The sequence below is a fragment of the Lytechinus variegatus genome, chromosome 5 (assembly GCF_018143015.1).
Source record: "Lytechinus variegatus isolate NC3 chromosome 5, Lvar_3.0, whole genome shotgun sequence".
In the NCBI taxonomy this organism is placed as follows: domain Eukaryota; kingdom Metazoa; phylum Echinodermata; class Echinoidea; order Temnopleuroida; family Toxopneustidae; genus Lytechinus; species Lytechinus variegatus.
In genome coordinates, this window is record NC_054744.1 from 15,664,522 (window position 1) to 15,690,790 (window position 26,269).

Here is a 26,269-nt window from a genome sequence, read left to right on the forward strand (position 1 = left end):
TTTAAAGGGGTACGTTTTTTTTTCAGTTTTGGCCGCGGGCTGCATGTTGACTCGTTAATGGCATCAAAAACACCGATTAAAAAAAGGGGCTAGTTTTGAAACACTGGTCAATGGTCAATCGCAGGGTCAAACGTATTTAGGGTATGTTTTTTTTCCAAAGCCTTTTTTTTTTAGACTAGCCAAACGTGTTTAGGGTATGTTTTTCTCTCAAGCTTTTCCCCCCGGATCATATGTGTACATGTGTGTATTTTTGCTTTTAATATTTGATATAAGCGTTTTTTTAGTTTTGAGTAGAAAATAATTTGTATAAAGAACTTGTAAAAAGAACTTAAATCTGCTGAAAAGTTCAAGGCATAAGCCTCAGTAGATCAAAAGTCAAAGGTGATATCTGGTGCATGAAATGTACACCTACAATGCTCCTTGTGAATTATGTGTCCAATTTAGAATTCATGAGTGAAGTTGTAAAAGACAAATCTCAAATCCAGACTTGATTTACATACATGTAAAAGCCTCAAAATTCACAGATGATTTAAAAGAAAACATCTTGTTTCAATTCTTTTCAGGTGAGGTGATCATCGGTCATACACCAAATGTACTCAAGTTTGATTCTTATAATGGGTTGAACCGTGGAATATCGGGATCACTCTACTGCACCAATTTCAAAATCAGCTTCGTCACAGCTAACAGACCGATGCAACATGTGGTAAGTTGGAAATGCTACAGATGCTCCAATGAAACCGACCCCAAATGGACCAATAAAATTCCATTTGAAATTAATGCAATAGCTTTGGTCTGCCTGGAGTCGGTTTCACTGGTGTGACTGTGGCTTTAGGATGTGTTTTGACAGACAAACAAGCGATTCCAATCTTGAAGAGGTTGAGAACCCCTTCATTCATGTGTCGTTTCGTTCTCACTGAATTTGCACCTATTGCACATTTGGATTAGTCAGAAGATGCACAAAAAATTGCCAACTATTTTTTAAAGATCTGAACTAAAAATAAATAATAGGTAATGCTTCTGAACACCTGTGCATGACTGATAAACGTATTATAAGATGAATTATACTGTAGTCGAAAATGGGCGATGTAACAAAATATTCTCATCATTTGGAGATGGTTGTGCGCCAGTGAAAACATAGCCTTATGAAAGACTTTATTCCAAATTTACATCAATATCATACATGTAAAATCCTACATTGTCTCTTAGAAATGACTCAAACTGGTAGGTGCATTTCATAATTACCTGTTGATTGCATCACCTGAGTGACATTTCATGAAAGGACTTGCCGCATGTTTTTATCCGACACAGTCTCTTTTATCTGACAATTACCATAGTGACAGTGCTTCTTAGCAATCAGAATCAGGAAATATATGAAATCAACCAAAATGGGTCAAGTTTGGTTTGAAACCAGAAATAAGCATAGTGACCAAAATTTTGCATTCCAAATCAACATCATAACAGCAAAATGATGATAGGAAGAATATGCATTATATAGGCCTACATAATTGTACATGTACATGTATAGCGCTTGCAATATTGCTGCATACTATTCTTTTTACAAATGAAGTGCTTTTTCTGCTTGTGTAAAAAGAACAGATACAACATTCAAACAATAGGCCTACATTGTACTTCTAGATCATTGACCACAACTTTGGTTGGTTTGTGGTTGTATTTGGACATAGAAGGTCATTTTGCATTATGGACAGGGAATATAGGGAGGATCATCCCTGGTCATAGTATCCTTCCTTAGGAGACAGGTGCAGGAAGTTCTGGATGGATAGGGGGCTCAAGGTAGAGGATATCACAGAATAATATTTCAAGTTCATTTTCATGTATGGTTCATTTGGGATGTTCTCATAATATACTTCAGACTGTTTTTAATTTGGAGAACATTATCTGAATGATGATCCTTCTGAGCTACTGTTTCCACAGGGGGTATATGATTTTCCTTGATAATCATGGTAAGTGATAATCTTCAGGAGTTTGAGCAAAATCATCCATGTTTGTCAGGTTTATTTCATGAAATAATAATAATAAGAGTTGGTTCTTGTATAGTAATAATAATAATAATAATAGGCATTTATATACCGCCATCTATCTAGAAATATTCTATTCCGAGGCACGTTGTTATTATTATTACCCCGGTTTTAGCTCGAGCTGCCTTTCAGCGCTCATGCATTCAAGGAATTAATCCTGCCGGGTACCCATTCACCTCACCTGGGTCGAGTGCAGCACAATGTGGATTAATTTCTTGCTGAAGGAAACTACGCCATGGCTGGGATTTAGACCCACGACTCTCTGTTTCAAAGTCCAGAGACTAATTCACTTGGCCACAACGCTCCACATGAAATATCACTGATGATCTCTAATATTTTATTAAAAGATACTAAATGATTTTTGCAATAATTGCCTGTATACCTCAATATCTTGTTATAAACATGTACATTACCCTACCTGTAAATGCCAAAGTGGACTACAAGCCATTTTAAAATTCCTTCTCCCTTCAAAGAATGAAGGCCTTGTTCTCACAAAAGCAATATGTCAGATTTTTTAGCTTGCAATCAAAATTGATTGAAAGAGCCAAAACTACAAGGTTCATAAGGATTGGTGTGATGACAATTTTCTTTTCACAATCATGAAATTTTTCCCCATTTGGTAGGCTTTCAGTCAGAGGGTGCGAGCAGCTTCATCAGAATAGAAATTTCATGATTATGAAAATAAAACTTTTCTTACATGTACATGTAGGTCTAATACCCCTTTCATAAACCCAATTATGCGGCTAATAGCAGCATAATTTGGTCGTAAAATTGGAGGAGGACCGGAGTTATCCGCATTATTTGATGCTGCTATTATCCGCATAATAGCAGCATCGGGACAAGATTTTGAGTTTATGAACGCATTTCCAAATAATGCGGATAATTGCCATGGTGCGGTCACAAGGTCACCCTTTTCCAACACAACCGCATCGGAGGGGGCGTGTCCAGTTGTCATGACGATTATCCGCCCTTTTCAGGACGGGCGTTGTAAAAATAATGCGGTTTATTTTCGGAGTTTGTGAACAGAATTTTTATTGAATTATCCGCATTACTCTTAGGCGGCTATTTGGAGGATAGGTTTATGAAAAGGGTATTAGATAATTACATGTACATGTATCTCCTGTTCAATGCATCTTTAGCCCCACTCCCCAAACAACAACAACAAAATACCTGGCTTGAATATTGGCTGAAAAACAATGTGTTTCAAAGTCATATGGAAAATGCATTTGAGGAATGACAAGGAGTAACCTCAACACACAGATCATATGTAGCAGATGAGTACCAAGAGATTGAAATCAACATATATAACATTTTTGGAACTATTGGGAGCTTATAAGCCCTTAACCCTTTGTATATATTTTCTCTCTTCTGGTTAAAGGATATTGCCAGGCACCACTTGTCACAACCGACTGCTGAAATCTGCGACATTGGATAAGCTTTAACATTGCATTGAATGAAGATTTTCTTGGGCATTTGAATTTAAATTTCCATAGCTATTTTTGACGATATTAGGGCTGCAATCACACTGAGCCCTCCTGTAAACCCCCCCCCCCCTTTCTCATTATTTCCTTCACACCACATTTAATAGAAATGATTGTATATTTCCTCTTCTTCTTTGCGTTTAGATTGAAATAGACCACAGAAATCATCTTTTCAAGGAGAATGACATTCCACTCACAGCCGTTGGTCAACTTTTTCAGGGTGAGTACAACTCTCATATCCTCTCTCTCTCTCTCTCTGTCTTATTTCAACAGGAAGGAATATTAATTGTGGAACCCTATTGAAAGTGTTTTAATTGAAGATGTAGTATTGTATGCCCCAGTGCATTGTTAAGTGATATTCTTTCTGGAAGGAAGTATTGATGTCGAATAGTACACCAGTCCAGTATTCATTCCACTTTTGGTATGCAAAATTTGTGAATATTTTTCGCAATGATGAGTGATTTGGGCTTAGTCTTATAAAGTATAAAATGGACCACATGGTCTTACCCTGTTGATCTGTTCTATTCATAGATGCTAATTTTGTTGTTTCTGAGATGACAATCAATTTTGAATTACTGATAAAATATTCTTTTAAAAAAATGTTGATCATATTTCCAAAACATAAATTTCATATTGAATATGTTAAATGCACAGATAACATAAATTTTCCATTTTGATGAGGTTAGATTCATTGGCTTCATCAACCAACTCGCGGGGTATGAAATACGTGTATTTTGTAATACAGGAATTATACAGTAAAAGTGCCTGAATGATGTAATAACCCACTGAGACCTGTTGTAGCCGGGATAATTGGGAAAAAGGTGTGTGGCAAACATCTGTTATACTTAAAATAAAATTCTGTTTAGTGGGTTAAAACTTTGTATTATTTTTTAACAAAATGCTTTCTGGATTTTTGGCTATTCTGCCACTACAATTAAAGCTTTATCTCTTTTTTACCTTGTTAAACAATAATTTCTTTGTCTTTTTTCAAAGTAGTCAGTAATGGTAAACGACGTCAGATGCTACCTGGAATGGGTTCAACCAGTCATGTCAAACTCATCGAGATCAGATCAAAGAATTTTAAAGTACATATGTTCAGCTTCAAGTTTGCCCCCAAGAACACAGTTAAAACGGTAAGACAGCTTGCCAGGAAACCCCCTAAGGAAGCTAGATCCACATTGCCTGCTGCTTTTAGGATCTTTTGATACCTAAAATAATGTTTGCATCTATGATATTCTTCTGCTGCATCAAGATCTATGGGAGGGGTTTTCAAAAGTGAATATTTAGTGTATGCAAGATTGCACTTGTGCATGCCATTAGAAGTATTTTGAATGTAAAGTTTGATAATGACTTTACAGCAACTCTTTATCTGAAAGTTTAAGAACCCTCTGTCATCATCATCATCATCATTATGATCATCATTAGATCACAGAGGTCATCAGCATTGTTACTTCTTGGGGTCGTGTCTGAGAGAAAGACAGATGTACATGCAAGCCTACATTCTAAACTTATCTAGATAAATGTGCATCTTTCAAAATAGTTCCAGAAGTACATGCATCAACATCCATAATGGCAATGGCCATGGAGTACATGAAATTTCTTGGCTGTCTTCAAATTATCTGTTCGGAGTGTTATTCCTACTTTACTTCTTTAACTTCTCTGGGCTTGGTTTCCTTTGAACATGAACTCTTGACATTAAAACATGGCATATAAACATGGCCCCAGGGTCCTAGCATGTCTACCGGTACATGGCCTGAATCCTGTGGAACAAAGCGTAGGTTGATTTACCATTTCCTTGAATCAATCATTGCTCTTTCAACAAGTAATCAGGCTCGGCCTCTCTTGAGGAGGTGGTGTGGGACTGCGGATGTTCAGGGACTAGTGACTGATTGTAGCAGACCAAGGTCACGGGTCAGCTGTATCTCAGAAATCCCCAGATCTCCTGTCATGTATTATCACTCGATGTAATATATATTTGTTTTAATTGAGGGAAATGAATAGAATAGCAATGATTATATGAGCATATGATGCAGGGTTTAAGATTTCCAGGGACTAGTATCAGTATGTTGTAGAAGATCAAAGACTTGGTTTGGTTACATGCAGAAAGCCCTAGATCTCACTATGTTTTCTTACTTGAGCTGAAATGTTTTGTAGTTTATGAAGCTTAATCAAAATGGTCATATGTTTGGATACAGCTCCATACATAACAATGGACTTTTCTCCCATTACTGTTTTTTTTTAAATATTATCTTGAGTGAATAAGCCATCTTCTGACTGCTTGTCTGTTGTGTAAAGTCACAAACATAATTTAGGTATATGAGAAGAATTGGTAGAGAGATTATGCTCTGAATGTTGCAATTTGGAGGCTTCACTGGTAATTGGACCTCAGTGTAGAGCTTCTAGTGGCTGCAAGTGCATCCAACTCACTCTTGGGTTTCATTTTCTTTAATTATTCATTTCCTTTAGCTTCTGTTTATAGTCCAAATTACCCAAATCTGGGAGGCAAAATCAAATGGAAAATGGGAGACCTTGGGGGTGTTTGTTCATTACTTAATTCATGCCGTCATTCAGCGTACTGACCCGATAGACCCTAATAGTCTGGCCTCTGAAGCCGATGAAAACCTCAGCCCATTTACCTGTAGCTGCTAACCCATCGCATCATCTGAGGAACTTTTCATGAAACATCTTGTGAGTGATTTCACTGAAAATTGTTAAAAGCTACTGAAATCCTTGCATCTGATTGGCGGAGAGTAAGTCTTCCAGTGAAAATCACTGAAAGGCTGTTTCATGAAGCGTGATCCAGGTGACCTCCTTCTCAATCCTGCTTGTCATGCTTGTGTATCATAGTCTCATCGTCTTGGGATCCGGTGCTTCAAGATGGTCAATCTTCAGTCAATACCGTTTAGCTTTTGATATCATCATATTCATCCTCATCATGATGTACTTCATTATTAAGCTTGTCAAATTCAAAGCTTGAGATAACACTATATTTTGTTACTTGCCTGAATATGTTTGCATTTTAGCAAAGTGAAGACATCATTTCAGACCTTTAGATAATACTGTATTTTGTAGCTTGCCTGAATATATCTACATTTAAGCAAATTGTATGTAAATGAGCAAAGTTGAGGAGAGGGGGTAGTGGTATGCATAAGAGACCCTCAGGCTTTAATCACTTCCTTTTTTCTAAACATACCAAAATAAGAAGTAACATGTTTTTGTGGTGGTTTTCATTATAAGCACTGCTGTGATCCACTTATAAAACTGTTAAATGATCCATTTATGAAAATTAAGGTGGATTTTTAAACCTCTTTACAAGCTTTTGAATTTCACATCCCCCACCTGTCCAGGCCCCTATCCTTCCTCATCAGGTCTGTCCTTCTACGGTCAGATCATTCTAATCTTTCCTCATCCTCATTATTATCGGATGAGTCTAGGTCAGTGTGGACTTGAATGTGGTCAGCAGATGGCTAGTTGAGGGATACTCCAGGGCCCTGCCCCCAAAAAGAGTTGCAATTGATTCGAATCAATCACATCTTTGAGATGTTCGCAAATCATGTCTTTCAATTGCATATCTGAAATCGGACCCAAAGTTGCAATTGATCCAAACCAATCACATCCGTTAAAGCCGGGACTTGAAATTATCATACGTCTCCCAACCTTGATACGTATGGCTCAGTTGCAGGGGAAAATCTTTGGTTTAATTTATGAGTTCAGTTATTCATATGAAAGACAATTATCAAGTGGATTTTAGATCTTTTCCCAGGTCCCAGCTCATGGTCAGATCTCTCTGATTTGTCCTCATTCTTGTGCAAAGAATAATCGGACAAGTCTCGGCAGTGGAATCGTGTTTATTATCCAGTCTTTCAGTAAGATGTCCGGTTTAAAGTGCTTTAGAAATGTGATATATGCGACTTCCCATTTTATGGGACAAGTTTATTTGTAACTTCTTCCGTTTGTGAAGGAAATGCATATTACAGATTCTTTTGACCATACTGAGTCAATTAACTTTGGAAATCCAGATGGAATCAACAGTAATTTCCAGTTCATCTCCTATGAAAGTGAAATATGATAGTTGATACTGTACATATTTTAACATTTTAACCAAAGTTATAAACACTGATGGAGAATCCTAAATTTGTTCTCTGTATTCCAGATTGGTGTTTCATTAAGCTGTTCAGAAGTTACGAGCGACTTTATGAACGACTGGTGATCCTTTCTTGGGAACTACATCAACACCAATAAATATCTAGTGGGTATTATTAACCACAAGAAGGGATCACCAGTCGTTCGTAAAGTCGCTTGTAACTTGCGAAGAGCTTTATGAAACACCCACCAGGTCAGTTGTAACATTGTGACATTTATTAGATTACTTCACAAATTCTCACAAGTGGCTGAGATTTACTTACTCTTATCCAGTAATAGAATTGAATCACAGCTGTCCTAATTTATTTTATTGCCACGTAGGTACATCTCAAGTAATTGGTTTTACAAGAGCTTCCTGTTTATATGATTATCCTTGCACTACAAACACAAAGAAGGAAATACTACAAACCAATTTATTTTCTACAATAATATGGAATGTTTTGTTGGTGTACCAGTGACTGCTAATATCATTAGTTCCCGTAACCCGAGTGTGTGTGGTTTTTTGATCACACACCTCAGACCACTGTCCCTTGATAACACTTGGAAACAAACAAAAGGGTGTTGTAGATGTATGTTCAAGTATTTTGGGTTTCTTTTGTGAACATGAACCATTGCCCTTTTTAATGCTCTATGAAAATTGTTTCTTCTGGAATATTAGATGAAAGCATACCCTGTACATGTTTTCAAGCTATTACAGCTTCAAGTCAGTTTAGGTGGTCTGGGCAATCGGGACTTAAAAATCTCAACAAGGGACCCAGAAAATTAACTTTGATTTTTGCCTAGACCTAGCAGTCAGACCGCAGGTCCCTGTGCTAATGAGCAAAAAGGCCAGATTCATCCAAATCATCTCGTGGCAGAATCCTCCTCCTTGCAAAATCTCGTGATTCGTGAGATTTTCTTTCTCTTAGAATTTACCTGATTTAACCTCAAGTAAAATGAAATATCATTACACCATCAGATAGAGTAAATGTTACTCTTTCATGTTGGTCATTTACTTTGCATACAATATTTTGATAAATAAGTGAATTCCTGCCCTGAAAACGTGCCTCAAAACTGAATTTTCTTCCTCTGTTTTCTTTTGCAAATTGTGCAAAACTTTTTATTTTGAGCCTCAATGATATATATATCACCGTAAAGCTGAACTTCTCTACTTTCTCACTATGCCACTCTTGATATGCGGCGCCTTTTAATCGGGTCAAGATCACACTTTTCCCACCAAGGTACAAGACGAGATTTATGAAATTTGTAGTTGCATGAAATCCAGAGTTCTGATTGGCTGGATAAGGTTTGCACAACAACAGGCGCGGGTAATTTGAGGAGAGTACCACATGGGGAGTGTGACCTTCTCATGAATCCATGCACTGGAACCGTTGGAATTTGCCAGTGTGTGGTCTCTTTGACCAATCAGAGTGCAGTATTCTTGTTTTCAAGCTGCTTTTTGTACTTGGCCAATGAAAAGTGTGATCTTGACCCGATTAAACCAATTGTTATTTTGAAACCTATACCATTTTAAAGCATACATATTCAGCTTTATCATGATCTAAAAATAATTTGGGCTCAAACAAAAATAAAGAGTAAAAATTGCAGATTTTGTCAGGTGAAAATAATTATTTTGTAGCATGTTTTAGATCAAATGTTTAACCTATATTACAAAGTCTTTGAATAAATGCAAACACATGACCTGAAAGAATGATTCTTCTTCTTTACAATGATACCAAAATCATAAAATTTGATGCGCAATTAAAGCAGCAATGACTAAATGAAAAGAGGTGTGTTGGTCCGCATCAAGCTCATTATATATGCAAAACCCCTATAGTCATGAATATCACTTGGATGAAAGAAGCCTTTTTCTTGGGACCTGCCGACTGACTGCTAGGACTAGGACCTGCTGCAATAACAAGGCAGCCATTGGGCCACCAGTCCTACCTTGGATAATAATAATTATGATCATTGGAAGATTTGAAAGTTTCATAAAACTGCTTTGATAAGCATTGTTTGTCAGAATGGAGATGGGCATCCTTATGACCTCTGTGTGTAACTTTTAAAGCACAATTTGGTGTTAGCAAGAGTTTCAAAGTATTTTCTGTCAAATTAATAATGAGTCACAGTGCCATTGTGTTACTGCAAAAGAACAAAGTCGACTTTTACTCCTAATCGAATACAACATGGTGCACTTTTCCTGCCATCGCGTAAAACCCACCTAATCCTTTGCCCCAATTATACAGGAATATTGACGATGAACCTTTTTTTTTACAGAATAAGCCGACTTTTCCGTCAGTGCTGTGTCAATAATTTGTAAAGTTTTTGACCGTGACGTTAAGTGGCTGATCCGACCGTGCCCCCAGCTGTTGTGTCAGATAGGGGCGGGAGACGGAGAAACAATTCTGACCTCATTATTTCCAGTGATTCATTATAGAAATGCAATATTTTTGTTGGGAGTAATTAATTATGTGATTCATGTTCAAGTAATTTTATAAGCCAGCTTCATGGTCTGTTTATCGTAATGCATGGCAAAGCAATGTTTGACACCAATTGGAATGTGGCCATGCATGCTTGTTCTGTTTATTTGTTTAAACAATTATGTTTCTATTGTTTCTGAATCTATTTTAAGAATCAGAGAAATTAAACTAGCTCTCATGAAATAATCCTATTCCAACATATTTGATGTCAAAATGCCAATTTTGGCATTGTAGTGCCCATGTTGTGAGTTTTGTAGAATTGTCAAAGAATTTTATAGTATTGTGCCAACCCACTGTATTTTTGCTTTCGTCTTAACACAAGTTACTTCAATTTCTTATGCTCTACACCCATACATATGCACAGCGTTCTCGCCAGAAAAAAATTCACCCATGTCGGGGACTTGTGCTGCCACTCCTGGGGGGTGGGTGCGGGAGCGACGGCCTTTTCATCAAATAGAGACGCTAAGGAAGCCCCATTGTGGTGTATTTTTAAGGCCACACAAATGCACATAAATGCACAGATACTTGCCGTTCAGTCCAAAGAAAGAGAAGTGCAGCTTTCCAGCTTATGAATTGTAAATACCGGTATTTTCGAGAAAAGGAAAATCACGAAATGCATTCAACTTCGGAACAAAACAGCGTTCATGATTGAGGGTCATGTGATATGTAATGGAGTTTGTCAATAGAGTCGAGACGCGTCATCCAACTTAATTTGCTGAGCTAGCTGAGCGCATGTGTGTAGCTTTCGGGTACATACACAAATGCAAAATATATCATGGACACTTCCTAGTGATTTACGACTGTGTGTTCCAACACCAAACAACGTAATGGCGTGTAGATCGACATGTAAGTTTTGTGTGAGTCTGTGATCTGACGTTTCACCATGGAGCATAGCCGGTGTGATGTGCGGGGCAAACGGGGGAATAGGCAACGGAACGACCGTACCGTACCGTCAAACGCCCGCAATAGCAGCTGCGAGCTAGCTGGGCGCCTTGCCACTTTCCTAGCCGTAGTAGGCCTGTAAGTTGTCTTAAGTTGGTGGGACTTCGGCGCAACCCGATAAATGAAGTGATATCACTAAGATGAGTTCATGGAGTGTATTATTTTTTTCTGAATATTTCCATTTAATTTTTCCACGCATGTCGCTGAAATTTCCATTTCCGCACGCATGGTGTTTGAACCATGCGTATTATACACTGGCGAGAACGCTGCATATGCACATACAGATATATATAAATATTGATTAGTTAACTTTTAGATTTTTTTTCCCTTTTTCATAAAATTACAGCAATAACAAATGCTTGAATGATAAAAATTTATATTTTAAAAGAAGATACTTAAAAAATTGTGTGAAATCAGGTCTAGATGATTGAACTTTTTCTTCCATGAGGCATCATGTACAATGCTTAGCTATGGAAGGGAAATGAGGGCGTATTATTCTGTAATATCCTGTGCGAGACAGATACTGCATTTGTTCTGATTACGTCTCATTATTGGAAAGGATGGGTTACATATTCCTATCGTGAGATGTTCATGTTTTCATCTAGTAGCAGAATAGTATCACTGTACAGTGCAACCATATCACATTCAGGATAGTTGTTGCTGTTGTAAAGTGCATCATGATGGGTCATTGGTTAACATTTCCCTTTGGTGAGGTACCAATCTAAACGTTTCTGTAATCCACCCCTGATAATACAAGACTGTAGTAGGCCTATTGCAGAAAGAGCTTCATTGAAATCCAATTTTAAAAAGATGAGTGCAATTCAATTCAGTTCAATTCGATTCAGCTCAATTCAATAATTCAATTTATTTCAATTCAGTTCAAATCAGTTCGGTTTAGTTTACTTCATTTCATTTCAGTTCAATTCAATTTATTTCACTTCAACTCGGTTCAGTTCAATCATGGATCCTAGTAGGATCCATTGTTCAGTTCATTTCAGTTCAATCCAATTCAGTTTAGTTCGAATTCAATTCAAATTCATTGTAAATCCCAAATATGCACTTCTGATTGGTAGAAAATCAAGTTTGGTTTATTTTGTTGAATTGTGTCAGATTGCAACTTTTCTGCAATGGCCCTCTGGTTAAGGCTTCTGTAGAGAATTAGGGTTATCATAATTTAAACATTCCTGATTCAAGAATGCTCTTCATTAGACTTCATTCTGGTGTCTTTCAATTTTTTCTTCAAATCTTATGTTTCTTCTTTTTCCTGGATTTTATTCTTTCCTTCCTCTTCATCTTGCTTTCTAAAAACGTTATCTCTTTATAATCTCAAATATATATGTAACATTTAATATCTACTTGCCACACATGAACAATATCAACAATAATAACATCTACTAAAACACGTGTCCTATTCCAGAGTGAATGCCCATCTGCATATTTCAAATTTTCACATCTTAGATGTTCTGAACTTAAAAAGCTGGTAGATGAGTAGAGTCATAATCAACCTGTTTGATTAATGAGCTATGTTTACAAGAGGATGTATGTTGGAACTTGGTTAATGAATAGTACTCAATCATCTTTGTTTCATATAATGCCATTTCCTGCAGAGCTATGTACACGTATCTGGCTGGAAGTGAATGGATGATCATATTGCATGCCAGACAGTAACAATAGGAGAAGGCAATATGGAGAGATAATGCAGAGAACTCCGGGGGGGGGGGGGTGTACCCATATTTTGGGAGTGTTGGATTCAAGAAAGTGACAGAGAATTTGCCAAAAATTTTGGGGAAAAAAATCTATCTCCTCTGCAAGCCTGCATATTGGTAATAACACTCATATTACTTTTAAATTTTTTTGAAGTGAATCTGGAAGAATCACATCAATGTGTTTATGAACCTGGATATATATGCCTGTTGGAACTCAGAATAAGACCAATGTTTATGATTCCTTTGGAGTGTGTACATATATCTTTATGGGAAATGTTTGCAAGGTTTACATCCAAATGATTTGATAATAATTCTTCAGTTTTGATAAAGATATGAATTTGCCAAAACCTCCTTTTCAGCTGAAATATTAGTTGGTAATAATATCAATACTGAGAACTCCAGATAATTGCCCAAGTCTTTGCCACCTTGACCATTTGTGATGGTAATGTCCACTGAATATTCTTTTTAATGAAATTTGCTTTTCATAGAGCAGTATTGATGCTGGTCAATACTCCAAATGAATCGCTTATTAAAGCATAATTACCATTTCAGTTAAATAGTTCATTATCATACTGTTGAGTACAAGAATCAAAGAGTTAAAGTGAATTCTCCCAGTTGGGGAGTCGTCTGGAAGATTCACATCCATGTGACTATCCTTTCCTCAGAGACTACCCCCCCCTCCCACCACCTCTTCTTCCAGATGGTATACTCATGGCAGGAATTCCGGACCCACTTGATGCACTTTCCACCCCGTCATATTGACATGGGACGGAATAACATGAGACTTGTGTGAGCTTTCTGGCCCGTAGCACCAGCTGGGAATCCATTTTCATGTTTCAGTTGAGGTTCATTAACTCTTCCATGATATGAAGTCCTCTGAAGGTCATTGGGTATCCAAGATAGGTGTGGAGCTAGGATGTCAGATTCATGTTCATCCTACACCTCCATCTTTTCTGGATGCACAAGTGATTGCAGCACTCTCATACGCAAATCACTGATTTGAATATGAAGTATGCATTATGAATATCAATTTCAATATTTGAGTTTGAGTATGAATTTGAAACCAAATTTTTTTAATTTCAGTACAAATTTTGAATTTGAATATTTGAACATGAATTTGAATATGGATAGCAAAGGTTTTATTCCTTTCCGTTTTTTCTTTCACCCCTTTAAATAGTGTATGCCTCCTTCCTCTCCCTCGACTTGCCCATTTTTCTCTTGTCATTTTATTGGAAGAGGACAAGCCTCACTGGATCTACATACATGTATATGTGTACTTGTTTGCCATTGCCATTATTGTGCCTGGGTAATCAGAACTTTGTTTCTTTTGAAGAAATAGATTTTTACCATACATACTTATACAGGTGTCATTTGGAAAGTGATCCTTGTAAGTGTTTTCTAATGGTTCTTGAGGCTTCATCAGTATAGGATTAGGGGACTTCTAGACTTATATCTTCATGAAATGCACTATTTGAGCAAATTGAACATTATGGTTCAGGGTTGTAGTGTATTCACTGTACTTTTTTTTATCAGATATCATTAATTTAATTGTCCAATTGATTTGTGCATCAAATGTGCAATCAGGCACTTTGTGTGAAGAGGATATCCTGATGATATAAGCACAGTGTGTTGTCTGTAGGAGATACAATGCCCATTATCGAATGACCCTAACTGTACCTCATGCATCAGGCTTTGTTATCCTATAATCCTTTCTAACTTTAGATTAATCTAATCAATTAAAAGTGCTTGTTACCCTTTGGTAAAGAGTCACTTTCAGAATTACAAGTTCATGTAATTATGATGGACAAAATATTTACCAGTAAATTGCTTTAAGCCTATTGACAATTCAGTGAATAACATCTTTCACAATATTTTATTTATTTATTATCCAGTGCCTGTCTCCAAACTGATCAATGGCAAGGTTTGATTTGCTAGTATATTTATGCTTTTGAAAACGTGTCATATGACTGGTGAACACTAACATTTGCTTGCCATAGAACTCTGGCATCAACTAGTTTTATTAAGGGGGAGGGAGGTGTTGGGCAGTATACAAATTATTTGTGTTATTTATGAAAATTATCTTGCATAGGGCAGGTCAAGAACATCTGAGATTTTCTAAAAATGTTAATAAAGAAGAAAAATGAGAGCATAATAATTTTCTCCATGATCTGTCTTTCTAATGGTCTGTAGGAGATCATAGCAGAGACAGCCGAAGAAACGTCATATGAAATGTCAAGGCAGAGCTTTACGAGCTTGCATACTAGATCTCTAGTTTTACATGGAGTCTGTAGATTTGGGGTATATTATCTTTTTGGAGCCATTTGTGTTTTAACTCCAAATCATTTATGATAGTACATGCGACTTCTTCACTACTACGACTGCTATGATTAATGCTACTGCTGCTGCTACTACTACTACTGCTGCTGCTGCTACTACTACTACTACTACTACTACTACTACTACTACTACTACTACTACTACTACTACTACTACTACTACTACTACTACTACTACTACTACTACTACTACTACTACTACTACTACTACTCCTACTACTACTCCTACTACTACTGCTACTCCTCCTCCTCATCCTACTACTACTTTTACAAATCATAGCTTGTGTGATGTAGATTCCCAGATTAATAAGTGAATATGCATGAAAATAATATCATGCCTTGATGAAGTAATGGTGTGATAAATAAACACTAGGACAAGAGCAAAAGGGAATATTAGAGTGATAACTTCTTTATGATTAAAAGAGAAACCCCACCAACATAACTGAATTCATAAAAGTATATAACTACTTATTTAGCTTTTTTTTGCAATTTTACTAAAGTCTTTGGCTTTAAACAAGACTCCCCCCTTAAAAGAAAGAAAGGAAGAATGTAGCATCAAAGGGATTCCTCATCCATATTAAAGTCTACCTGTTTTTTTTTTATAACTTTCCCATGACATGATAGTTTGTTATGGAGACATTCATGTTGTAATTTCTTTAGGGTAGTCATGAAATCATGTGCCATTGAATCACTATTAATCTTGACGCCTGAAGGTGGGTTGGAGATTTTAGTGAGAAAAAAAATGAAGGGAACACGTTGATCATATCTAATAATGACTCACGTTCATCAATTTTCTGAATCTGTATTTTACAGCCCACAAATCTTCTACCATACATGTACAGACATACATGGTGTAACTGATATTAGGATTCTAATTAGATTTTCGAAGGATTAAATCTGTGCCTAGGATTTCGGCATCAAAAAATACAAATTTCATATCATTTCATTAAAGTTTTAACAAATATGTTACATTGACTTGTATTAGCTACCTATACATTTAAGTGGTACAACAACCACTTTGTAAAGTGCTAAGAAGAAGAAAAAAAGAGTAACATGTTGGTTACGGAGGGCCATAACCAATTTAGATAATTTTTCTATACTACAGTTTATTTGATACGCAATTTGACCAGAGGTGATATTTATTAAGAAATATTTTTATACGAACAATTATATTTCTAAGTACCAATAACAAATATAATGAATTTTGATTTATTATATTTTTATGTAAATATAGAGCACACCAAAGAAATATAAAAGTGGCCTTTCTGTTGAATGATAAATCAATGATAAGCTACTTCATGCTTAGTGTGCACTTGTTCAATCATACATTCGAACTTGTACAGGTGCATTCATTTATTATATAACTTGATATAACTTTAAGACCACAAATTCTCTTTCCTGACAGTGCTGTGTGGTCAGTAGAAAAAAATAACTCTCCACGCTGCTCCACAAAGGCCCTAAACAAGGCTTCATGGGCAAAGAAGTAGACCATGTGAGGAGACGTGGGGGGTAATTAATTTCCTGAAAGGGGGGTTGCCCCCACCTCCTGCCTTGGCTAAGGACATACTGAGTGATAGGAGTGTGACTAATACACACTATGTCCTGATCAAGACACTTGTCTTGTGCAAGAAGTAGACACTTCAGATTTGATTTGGTCTGCAAAGACACCAATCTTGGCAGGTTTTCAGCAGGTTTGGGATTGTTTTGGTTAAATGTGGAAGGGTAGAGTGAGGTTAGGATATGAGAAGAGTAACAGGTTATCGGGGATGAAGATTTCTATCTTAGTAGTATATGTAGTCACCAGAGGCTCTTATGAAATTTGCTCTTAACTACTATAATTGCACTATTTCAGTAGCTTATTACAGAGGCTTGTAACTTTCCATGGATAACAGTGTTTATGAAACAAGCCCCAGGATGTTTGAGTTCCATGTAGTATGAACCTTTTCCTTACAACATAAACAATGAAACTAAACATCCTTTTAAACAAAAGACAGTTTTGTATGTGGTACATTTTCAAATCTGTAATTTAGATTGAAAGGTGTTTTTTAGAGGATTTGATTTAATTTAAAACATGTTTAGGTGTCCTAAGAAATATTTGAAGTTAGAATGATTATTTCACATTACATAAAGATGCTCATGAATACATGCCATCTTTAAACTGAGCTAATATAAATATGTGATTGTGCAATTGATATGGATTCTCTTTAACTTCATTCTTTGCATCATTTTTTTGTCTAGATGGTCAACACAATCTTGCATCATGCCTTCCCAACCAATCCACAACTTCTCTTTGCCTTCTTCTTCGAGCTTCCAAACAACTCTCCCAACTCACGGCCCAAGCGCTCGGAGTCCGCCCACAACTCCCTCACAAACGGACACGAAGTGAAGAAAGCGTTACCGGTCCGCAGCGGAAGCCGCATCAAGGGTCTGCTTCACCCTCAACCCAAATACACGCCTTATCGTGACAGGGTATCGTCCACGCCTCCGCCCCCGCCGCCGAACAAACCGGACCGGGAGAGGCACGGGAGGACGCCACAGTTCAGGAGGGTGGCAGACTGGGAACAGCAGATTAAGAGGATGGGGGCAACGAATGTACGGGTCACAGAGGTGAACAGAGAGTTTAGGTTATCAGACAGGTGAGAAAACAAAGAAGTAGGGTGGGTTCCGAGGGGTGTGGTGGAGGGGATGGGTGATAGTGAAGTGAGTCATGGAATGAATAGCTAACCTGGTACATGGCATATCTTATCACTCCAACTTATTCCAATTTTTACTATGTACTAAAGGGATTTGATGGTATCCTGATGATATACCCAGGTATAACCAGAGACTAACCAAGAAATTTAATCCACATTTCTTTGGAGTTGTTGGATCATCATTCTTTAATATTCAATTCAATATTCATTTTGAGTACCAAAGAACTCATTTGATACTCATATCTTTCTCTATTCATTTTAAAAACAAAACAAATTATTTTGATACCTTTTTAATATGGAATTAAAACAAATTTTACTTGATGAATGAGATGACAATCCAAAACTGTGTAGTCTTAAGTAAGCACAGGGCCAACCTAGTTGGCACAATGATAATACTGTACCACCAATTGATTTTAGAAGCCAAAGATCATTATCAGATAATATAATAATCATAAGGTTTTATTTCAACAGGGTAGCCACTTCAGTTATGAATCTACAATACAGGGGACCTGCATGAATTCATAAGCACTATTATTACCCTTCTCCAATCTAGATTTTGAATATTTCACTGGAAGGTAGATGGTCACATTTCAAGGATGACCTTTCCGGAAATGGAACCCATGACCTTCGATCAATGAGTATGGGTACTCACTACTATGCCACGATGCTTTTTTTTTTCATTTCATATATGTAAAAGCTTATAAAATAAAATGACCAGTCAAGTTGATACTTGATTTTAGATTGGAGTTGAAATCCCCAAGAAAGACAAGTACACATTGCTTTGTCGGTGAGGCTGAAGGTCAGCAAATGTAGGGCACAGCGTAAGATGGAATCATGGCTACATTAAAGTAAATTGTCAGTGGAAGAGAGTCAGAGACCAACACATGCGTGTTCTGCGAGGTGAGAAAACATTGAACCAGGAAGTAATGTAATTGAACGGGCTTACAAGGGAGGGATAAGATTTGTATTGGACTAATAAAGAAACAGAAGTTGAAAGTATGTACAAAGTTATTCTTTGTCATAAAGAATACTTACAAAAGAGAGTTTTATTGTTCTTGTCTAATTGGTTTATTTACATCAATTGCATAGCAGTGTTTTGATCCTCCTGATGAGCCATGATATATGCGATTTACAAGGAAATTGAAACTTTTTTTCTTCCAATTTAGTATTGCGAGTGGTAGGATATGTTTCAAAACTGAACTTTGGCAACATTGCAAGACCCCAGGGTGAAGTTTTGGTTTTCTGTAGTGTTTTGTTGTCAAAGGTTAATGAACAAAATTGTATAAACTGACCTTGATTGATTTTAAAATGGTCTTTTAGGGGTACTGGTAGTAGATTCCAGAACAATTTCTCCAACAACAACAATTACCCCTATGGATGTTGAACAAGATATTCAAGCAAACGCTGATCCTAGTTTTAACCCACACATTATTCTGAACAAAAAAAAGAATAATGAATACAACCCTATAAACTAAATATCTCAATTTAAGTCTTCAAAAAAATTAAGGCAGTAGCAGGTCAATACAGGAGCAGATGTTGGTAACCATCTTATTAAGCATTTGTAAGAAATGTTAATTAAGTTGGTGTATCTATCTGGTTCACTAATGAAATACAAATCCCAGAGACGGTCTTTCTGGTCATTGAGACAAAGCTTCAAGGTATATCGGTGTCACATGAAGGTGAAGATCTGTACAAAGTACTTAGGGCCAACATCCTTATGGTCCTTTAACAGCTGAACTGCTTCTGCTAACCTTGCTTTGAAATCCTCATCTGACCAATCAAGATACTATTCCCTGTAGAATTTCCTTCCCCGCTATCTCTTCTCGGCACAGCCACCAGGTACCCAGTCGCTAGAGATTAACCCAAACCCAAATTGGCAGCTCGGAGCACAAGTAATCAATTTGACCGTGCCATCCAATATGTGGGTCCAGCCCTGATTAAATCCCTCCTTCCGCTCGGCGAGGCTGCTTCAGCCACAGCGATCGCATGAGAGAAGGTGTGTTCCTGGTGTATTTATTCTTACCCTTTTGTGGGATAACTCTCCGGTGATCCGAAAGCACAAGCTCCACTCCTGACCTCTTATAACTTATATTGTGATTTTTATCCAAGCTGAGACTAGTTTGAAAGTTGTGCCAAATGGATCAGTTCAGTTCAATGTCAATACATCTGTTTGGAAAAACAGAAATGCGCAACAAATTGGGAGTGGTCTATGATTAGCTTTGGCAAGTGCCAGTGAGCTGTGCTGAAGTGGGTCATTGTAAGAAATATATATTTGTGAATATTAGAGGGCTTTTAGTCGAAGAATAGCCTCTGAATTTATTGAAAAGGCAGTAAGTTTTATTCTTTTTAGATCTGCAATAAATTATGATCTGGAACGTGATAGCAGCCCTGTGCAAATGCTTTTTTAAGAATGAAAGAAAGTGATTCAATTGTAAATACTATCAAATTAAGCATGCAAAAATCATTGTTTTCACTAAATTTATGAGTGGATTAGCAAGTTTATGTCAGGGTTTGTGCTTGTTTGTATGTGTGTGTAATATGAAAATGAAAGACACTTGCATCATCTCTGCCTATTTTTACCTTCAATTTGCAATATACATGACCAACTGGACAATCTGTGTTTCCATGATAACACCCACTGCCAGAAGTAATATCTTTGCAATATTCAAACAGCTTTTGTTTTAACTTGATTACCTCAGAGGTTTCCATAGAATAGAAGGAAGGGGGAAAAATCTGCCTTTTCATTACTATTGGAGGAGGGAAATTAAATCAAGTACAAAGCGCTTTTAGACTAATCATTTGACAGTCAATGGAGAATGGAGGGACGCACAGGAAATTGGCTCAAATTGAAGGATATTTTTCCATTGCTTTGTGGATTTATTTCTCATCAGTTTTTTTTTTGAAATCCAATATCTATCGTGCAAAGGAAAAGGTTTTATTCATTTCAATAATTTTAATATATTATAAATACTTTCAGATATGACATTACCTCAAATGTTTAAAAAAAGAGACAAATTGATTTTGAACAGCCCAAAAGGTAATTAATTGTATTTATATTTTTTTTCTTGAAGTAAAATCAAGTTAATTGCAATGTCAGTCATACAAAATTGACCCAATATTCTCAGATAAACTAATTTACCTTCATGTAAAGCTAAATAGAATCCTTTCCTGAACTCTTATTCTATTTACATCTTTGTATTGAAAAAAAAATCCTTGCAATAAAACATATATTGTATTGTAGTAAATTGGAGTATTGTAGAGTAAATTTTTATTAATTCTATTGAAGAAACATTCCTCAATTTAGATTTCAAAATGAAACATATTTATTATTAACGCAATGTTGAATATTTACGCAAATATTGTCACATTTCAAAGCATTGTTTGTTTGTATACTTTTTGAATACCGATAATATAGTTTTAGCACTCGGCAACTCCAGAATTGAAAGCAAACACGGAACGATCTACTTCCTGCTTGAATCACTGCAAAGATCTCACGTATATATAGCTCCTCTCTGACAACATAGGCGCTGAGAGACTTCTGGGGAAAAAAGGACGGATCATGCGCAGAGATTAAATGTAATCCCGCAGTTTGTTTTACATCAGCATCTGTCATTAGATATATCAAAACGAAGAGACGCGAGCGAGGCAGTCGTCGTCGGTTTGGGGGGAGATTTTCACGTTTGGATGATCTCATGTTACATGACAGAAAGTTGTTTTGGTTCTGTTGATTCAAGTGATTTGAGTAGTTTATTTAGAGTAAATCATGTTTGGGATTTCAGGGAAAACAGTATTACATACAAAATTTGGGGATGATCTGGTATCATAGCTACTCATTTCCTGTGAAAAGGGATACAGCTTTTGTAAAAAAATTCTGGTGGATAAAAACAGGTGCTTTTCTACAGAGACAGAGGTTTAATAGGAGAGCGACCATCAACTAAAACGGTTTCAGTTTGCCATGGTGTTATATACATGTACTGAAGTAGTAGTACAATTAGTTCCCTCCATTGATCTTTATGTTTAGAACTGATTAGTGGCACCATATTTCCATTGATGGCTGACACCTGCCTTGAACTTGAACATAACTATAGGTAAAAAATGTATGTGATGATCCAAGTAAGGGGTGGGGGGTCAAACAGATCCAATGTCTCCTATAACAGGGAAGGTACAACAGACAGCTTTGCATACTTTGAATATACTGTACCTTGCAGCTTCATGTACCAAACTTGCAATTGGGATATTGCATTAAATCATTCACCTTAAGCCAAAAATCATAAAATCTGTTTTCAGAAATATTGGTATTAAGCTTCATTCTTCCGCACTATTTGCAATCTAAATTTCATTTGGGCCATATGTAAGAATATTGTATAAATATAGGTAATGTGCTGTGCTTTCATTATTTATTGGCATGCATTGCGTGTGTTTACTTCCTCCTAAGGCTAGCAAAAGTAAGAGTAATCGGTAGTTATTTATTATTAAGAGATGACTAGATTAATGTTTGAAGAATAGGGATTCTTGTGAAACTAGCTTGACACCTGTTTTTAATTTATTGGTAATTTATCGTTAGCAAAGAAGGAAACAGTTTCATGGGGTATTAAGAGGTGCAAGTGATATACAGGTTATTGATTAAAGCTTATGTTTAGCATCATTAGGAATTGAAATACTGTATTTTATTAATGTACATGTACATGTATGCACATCTCGCATTTGAGACATTTGTGTCTCACACTCTATCATGACACATGTGACAAAATATTGTGGAAAATATTGATTACTGGTAGGCTCTTGTCGCCTATATTTCAATTAATTCATATTGCTTATATATTAGCTATCTATATCTGAAATGGCACCATGCCCTTATGTGTATAAGCATATTCCCTATTCCATACCATGTATTGTACATGGCTATCCTTGTATGCAGGAAACATCTTGAATTATTCATGTAATTATATTCTTTTTCCTTTGGCTCACCACAAGACCGAAATTATTATTTACAGGAAGGAGGAAATATGAAGTCATATTTCTTGAGTTGGGCAAAAAAGATACATGTACGGTCGATTGTTGTGAGAGCTTTATGGTGGTGACAAGCCGAATCATTAGCGAGCTGTCAAAACTGTGAATCTCAAAGCTAGAGAAAGAAATGAGAGCACCTCGGAAAGGCTCTATTGTAGAGTTGTGTCATAAATCACACCTGCTTTTATATTACTACTAAATAGAAAGAGGTCTGTACAGAAATAAGGAGTCTGTTTTCAGATACAATGAGGTTGCTACCATTGCCATCATTCTAAAATATAGCTTTTTCTGAGCTCCTTTTGTACATTTTGAATTTTTGATACATGGTCTTAATAGTCCATTGATGAAATTTAAACTTTTTAATGAGTTAAGGAGAGCAAACTTTGTGGTAAAAAAAAGGAAGGGAATTTCAGCTAATAATTCTATACACAACAAAACATAAGAATGGATTATACTGAATGTACACATAGCTCTCTTCCTAATGCACTTTTTTCAGTCTGTATAGTCTGTAAGAAGGTTGTTTTTCCCCAAAATTATGTATCCTATCTGGGAATTATTTCAAGCTTCGTTTAATGTAAAACAAATTACATACAGTGTGTATGACGATTAAGAAAAAGAGTACAATCGTTCGGGTGCATTTGTGTACCAGGCTTTGACATCAATTGAGAAAAGAGGTAATGATATTCGCGTAGCCAATGTAATATCAGCTAAATAGTCTGACGCTTTCTTGCAGGAAGAACACTCTGTTATGCATTTATATTTGTTGAGAAACAGGACTTGTGTGGATTTGACACCAACGTGTACCAAGGAGGCATAAAACAATCCTTTTTTAAGCTTTTGTCTGCCGGCCAGACAAAGGAAATTAGCATTCATTGATAGAGAGTAGGGTGTTTCATGTGCTCCTGTCATACCGTTGTCTACATGGTCTCCTATTGTCTGTCAACATCATGTCGATTTTCATAACAATGCTTTGCCACTTGTACTTCAAGTGCATGTTCTGGGTCTTGTAACACAAAGATCTGAGTTAATGAATTCTGATTGGTTCCTGGTTAGTGTTTTGGACAAAATGCAGTTGTAACAATGATCTTGATTGGTCATTGGCATTTGTGGATTGATTGCAAACCCTTTGTGTGTGGAGCCCTGTGTAGAGGGGAAAAGATTTTATATAAAGAACTGAAACTCCAAATTGAAAGTAAAATGGTAACAATTATTTCCTGCCTTCTTCAACAAACCCACACAGCACTTTAAATTAATGTTGCTTTATTGATCATTGAAAGTGTTGATACCTCACATCAACTCTAAGGTCTACACATTTTCTCCCACGTTCCAAGAAGTGCCATTTAAAAAAATAACACAAGCATATAGAATGAAAACTTGTCATTGCTTTTAGACAGAAAATGGGCATTTTACCAGGTTTCAGGGAAACTTGTTCAAATGGAATTTGAATGCGAGAGGATGTGTAGGTTTATAAAGGAAACCTAATTTTTCTTTTCGAATCTCAAAATAGAATCTTTAGCCCCCTTTGAGCTAGGGGTTAATTGTGTGGTATAAGGTACACTCTTGAGGTACATGCGAGGGTGATGATAGCAGAAGAAATGCCACATCCGACTTCAATAAAAACATACACCCAAACATTGTCAAAATTTCAATAGAACTTAGATTCTAGAGCATCATGGCCCAGTGGAGTAGTCTTCTGACTTTGAAACATGGGGTAATGGGTTCGAATCCCAGCCATGGCGTAATTTCCATCAGCAAGAATTTATCCACATTGCACTGCACTCAACCCAGGTGAGTTGAATGATTTATGGGTACCCGATAGGAAGAAATTCCTTGAATGCTTGAGCACCTAGGCAGCCAAGCTAAAGCCAGGGTAATAAAAAATAGGAGTTTTCAGAACTGAAGTGACTTCCTGGGTAAATATACCTACATGTATATTATTATTATTATATTTTGACCATGTTTCCCTCCTGTCTAATTTCATCTCTCTCTCTATTTCACTTTCTCTTTTGTCTTTCTTCTACACACAGCATGCCAGAGTACTTTGTTGTACCAAGCCCGTGTACAGACTATGAGCTGAAGAAGGCATCACCACAATTTGAAGATGGCAGAGTACCGGTAAGTAGACATGGAGATTGGTATCAGGGTTTCATAGCAAAAACATAGCTGTTTACCCATTTATTACTGGAACTTGAAGTTCCCTACCTAAGGCCAAGGGAAATAACTGAATTCAGTTAGCAAATGATCAAGCAAATTCATTGTTATATACCATCATGGGTACACCTGTTTTGTTCAGTTTGGTCAAATTGCTATTTAGTCAAATCGTCACTTTGTCTAATACACTTTGGGGCTAATGGGCATAACGTAAATGATGAATGGTCTAATGGCCACATTGTCTACCTTAGTTTTCCTGTTTTGTCTCGTGTTTATGTTAAACATTTGATCTATTTCCAATTTGTATTATCAGATGTGTTTTTCTTTGTGGGGGGGGGGGGCAATTTAGACAAAATTAACATAGCCCAAGTGGAAATCTTGATAAGCCTGAGAAGCAATAATACCAAATGATTATTGGATGAACTGGTTTTAGAAAAATTGAGGTTAAACCATGAGGGGTTTATAGACCAACTGGCAGTTTACCTTCAATTTTTAGTGATGATGAATTTCACATTTCACTTCTCTGCTCGAAAATAAGAAAGAATTTAATTCAACCCCGCCCTATTTTCTTTCTTGGACAAACTCTACATTAATCGACCTAAAGCTCAAATTGCCATGAGACTTTCATTTGATAACACCTGAACGCCAACGGTAATCCTTTCATGACATTCGCACGCTTTCCACTCAGTCCTGTTAGTCCACATGTGTTCCGTATTTAAGCCTTGAGATCTTTCAAACTCTCATGCCCTATAAACAACCAGCTGTTATGAATTCATGAAGAAGCAAGGTTAGCATGTGGCAAGCTTTCCTGTCCTATTCACCAGCTAATTATCACCTGCTTGCGAATGTGCTCTTCCGTGGACGTATTCACACAATCCAAATGAATCCAGATGAGTACCCATAGATTGCAGAACTTGTAATCAGACCCTAAAATACCTATAATTTCATACACTCATGCCCGCCTGCATCTAATAAATCCCCATAGATCATGACTATGTGAGAAGAATGCGCATTTTCCTACCTCGCCTCAATTTTTTTTTCTAATATTTTTTCTTCACTCTGTGAATATCTGGGGAGCGTTTCATGAAAGGACTTGTCAGATGTTTTATACGACAAGTCCTATGTTATCCGACATTTACTATAGTAACAGTGCATCTCAACCAATCAGAATCTAGGAAAGTTTTCAGATCTGACAACTTGTCGGACAAAAATATTGATGAAATGCCCCCCCCCCCATAACAATTACATTTTGTTGTTATTTGATTCATCATATTGAAAAAAAGAACAAACAAGCATCAATGAATATACAAAA

At 36.6% G+C, this 26,269-nt stretch overlaps 1 protein-coding gene across 3 annotated transcripts in view; it reads left to right on the plus strand.

Moving 5' to 3' along the window:
- The window catches only part of LOC121415560 (myotubularin-related protein 12-like), a 93,850-nt gene that overhangs the window by 31,001 nt on the left and 36,580 nt on the right, over positions 1-26,269 (plus strand). For all 3 annotated transcript variants that reach the window (XM_041608814.1, XM_041608813.1, XM_041608815.1), the window contains 5 exons: positions 564-703; positions 3,662-3,737; positions 4,514-4,650; positions 17,342-17,739; positions 24,834-24,921. In XM_041608814.1, the coding sequence (XP_041464748.1) occupies positions 564-703; positions 3,662-3,737; positions 4,514-4,650; positions 17,342-17,739; positions 24,834-24,921 (839 nt within the window). The remainder of the gene's footprint in view (positions 1-563; positions 704-3,661; positions 3,738-4,513; positions 4,651-17,341; positions 17,740-24,833; positions 24,922-26,269) is intronic.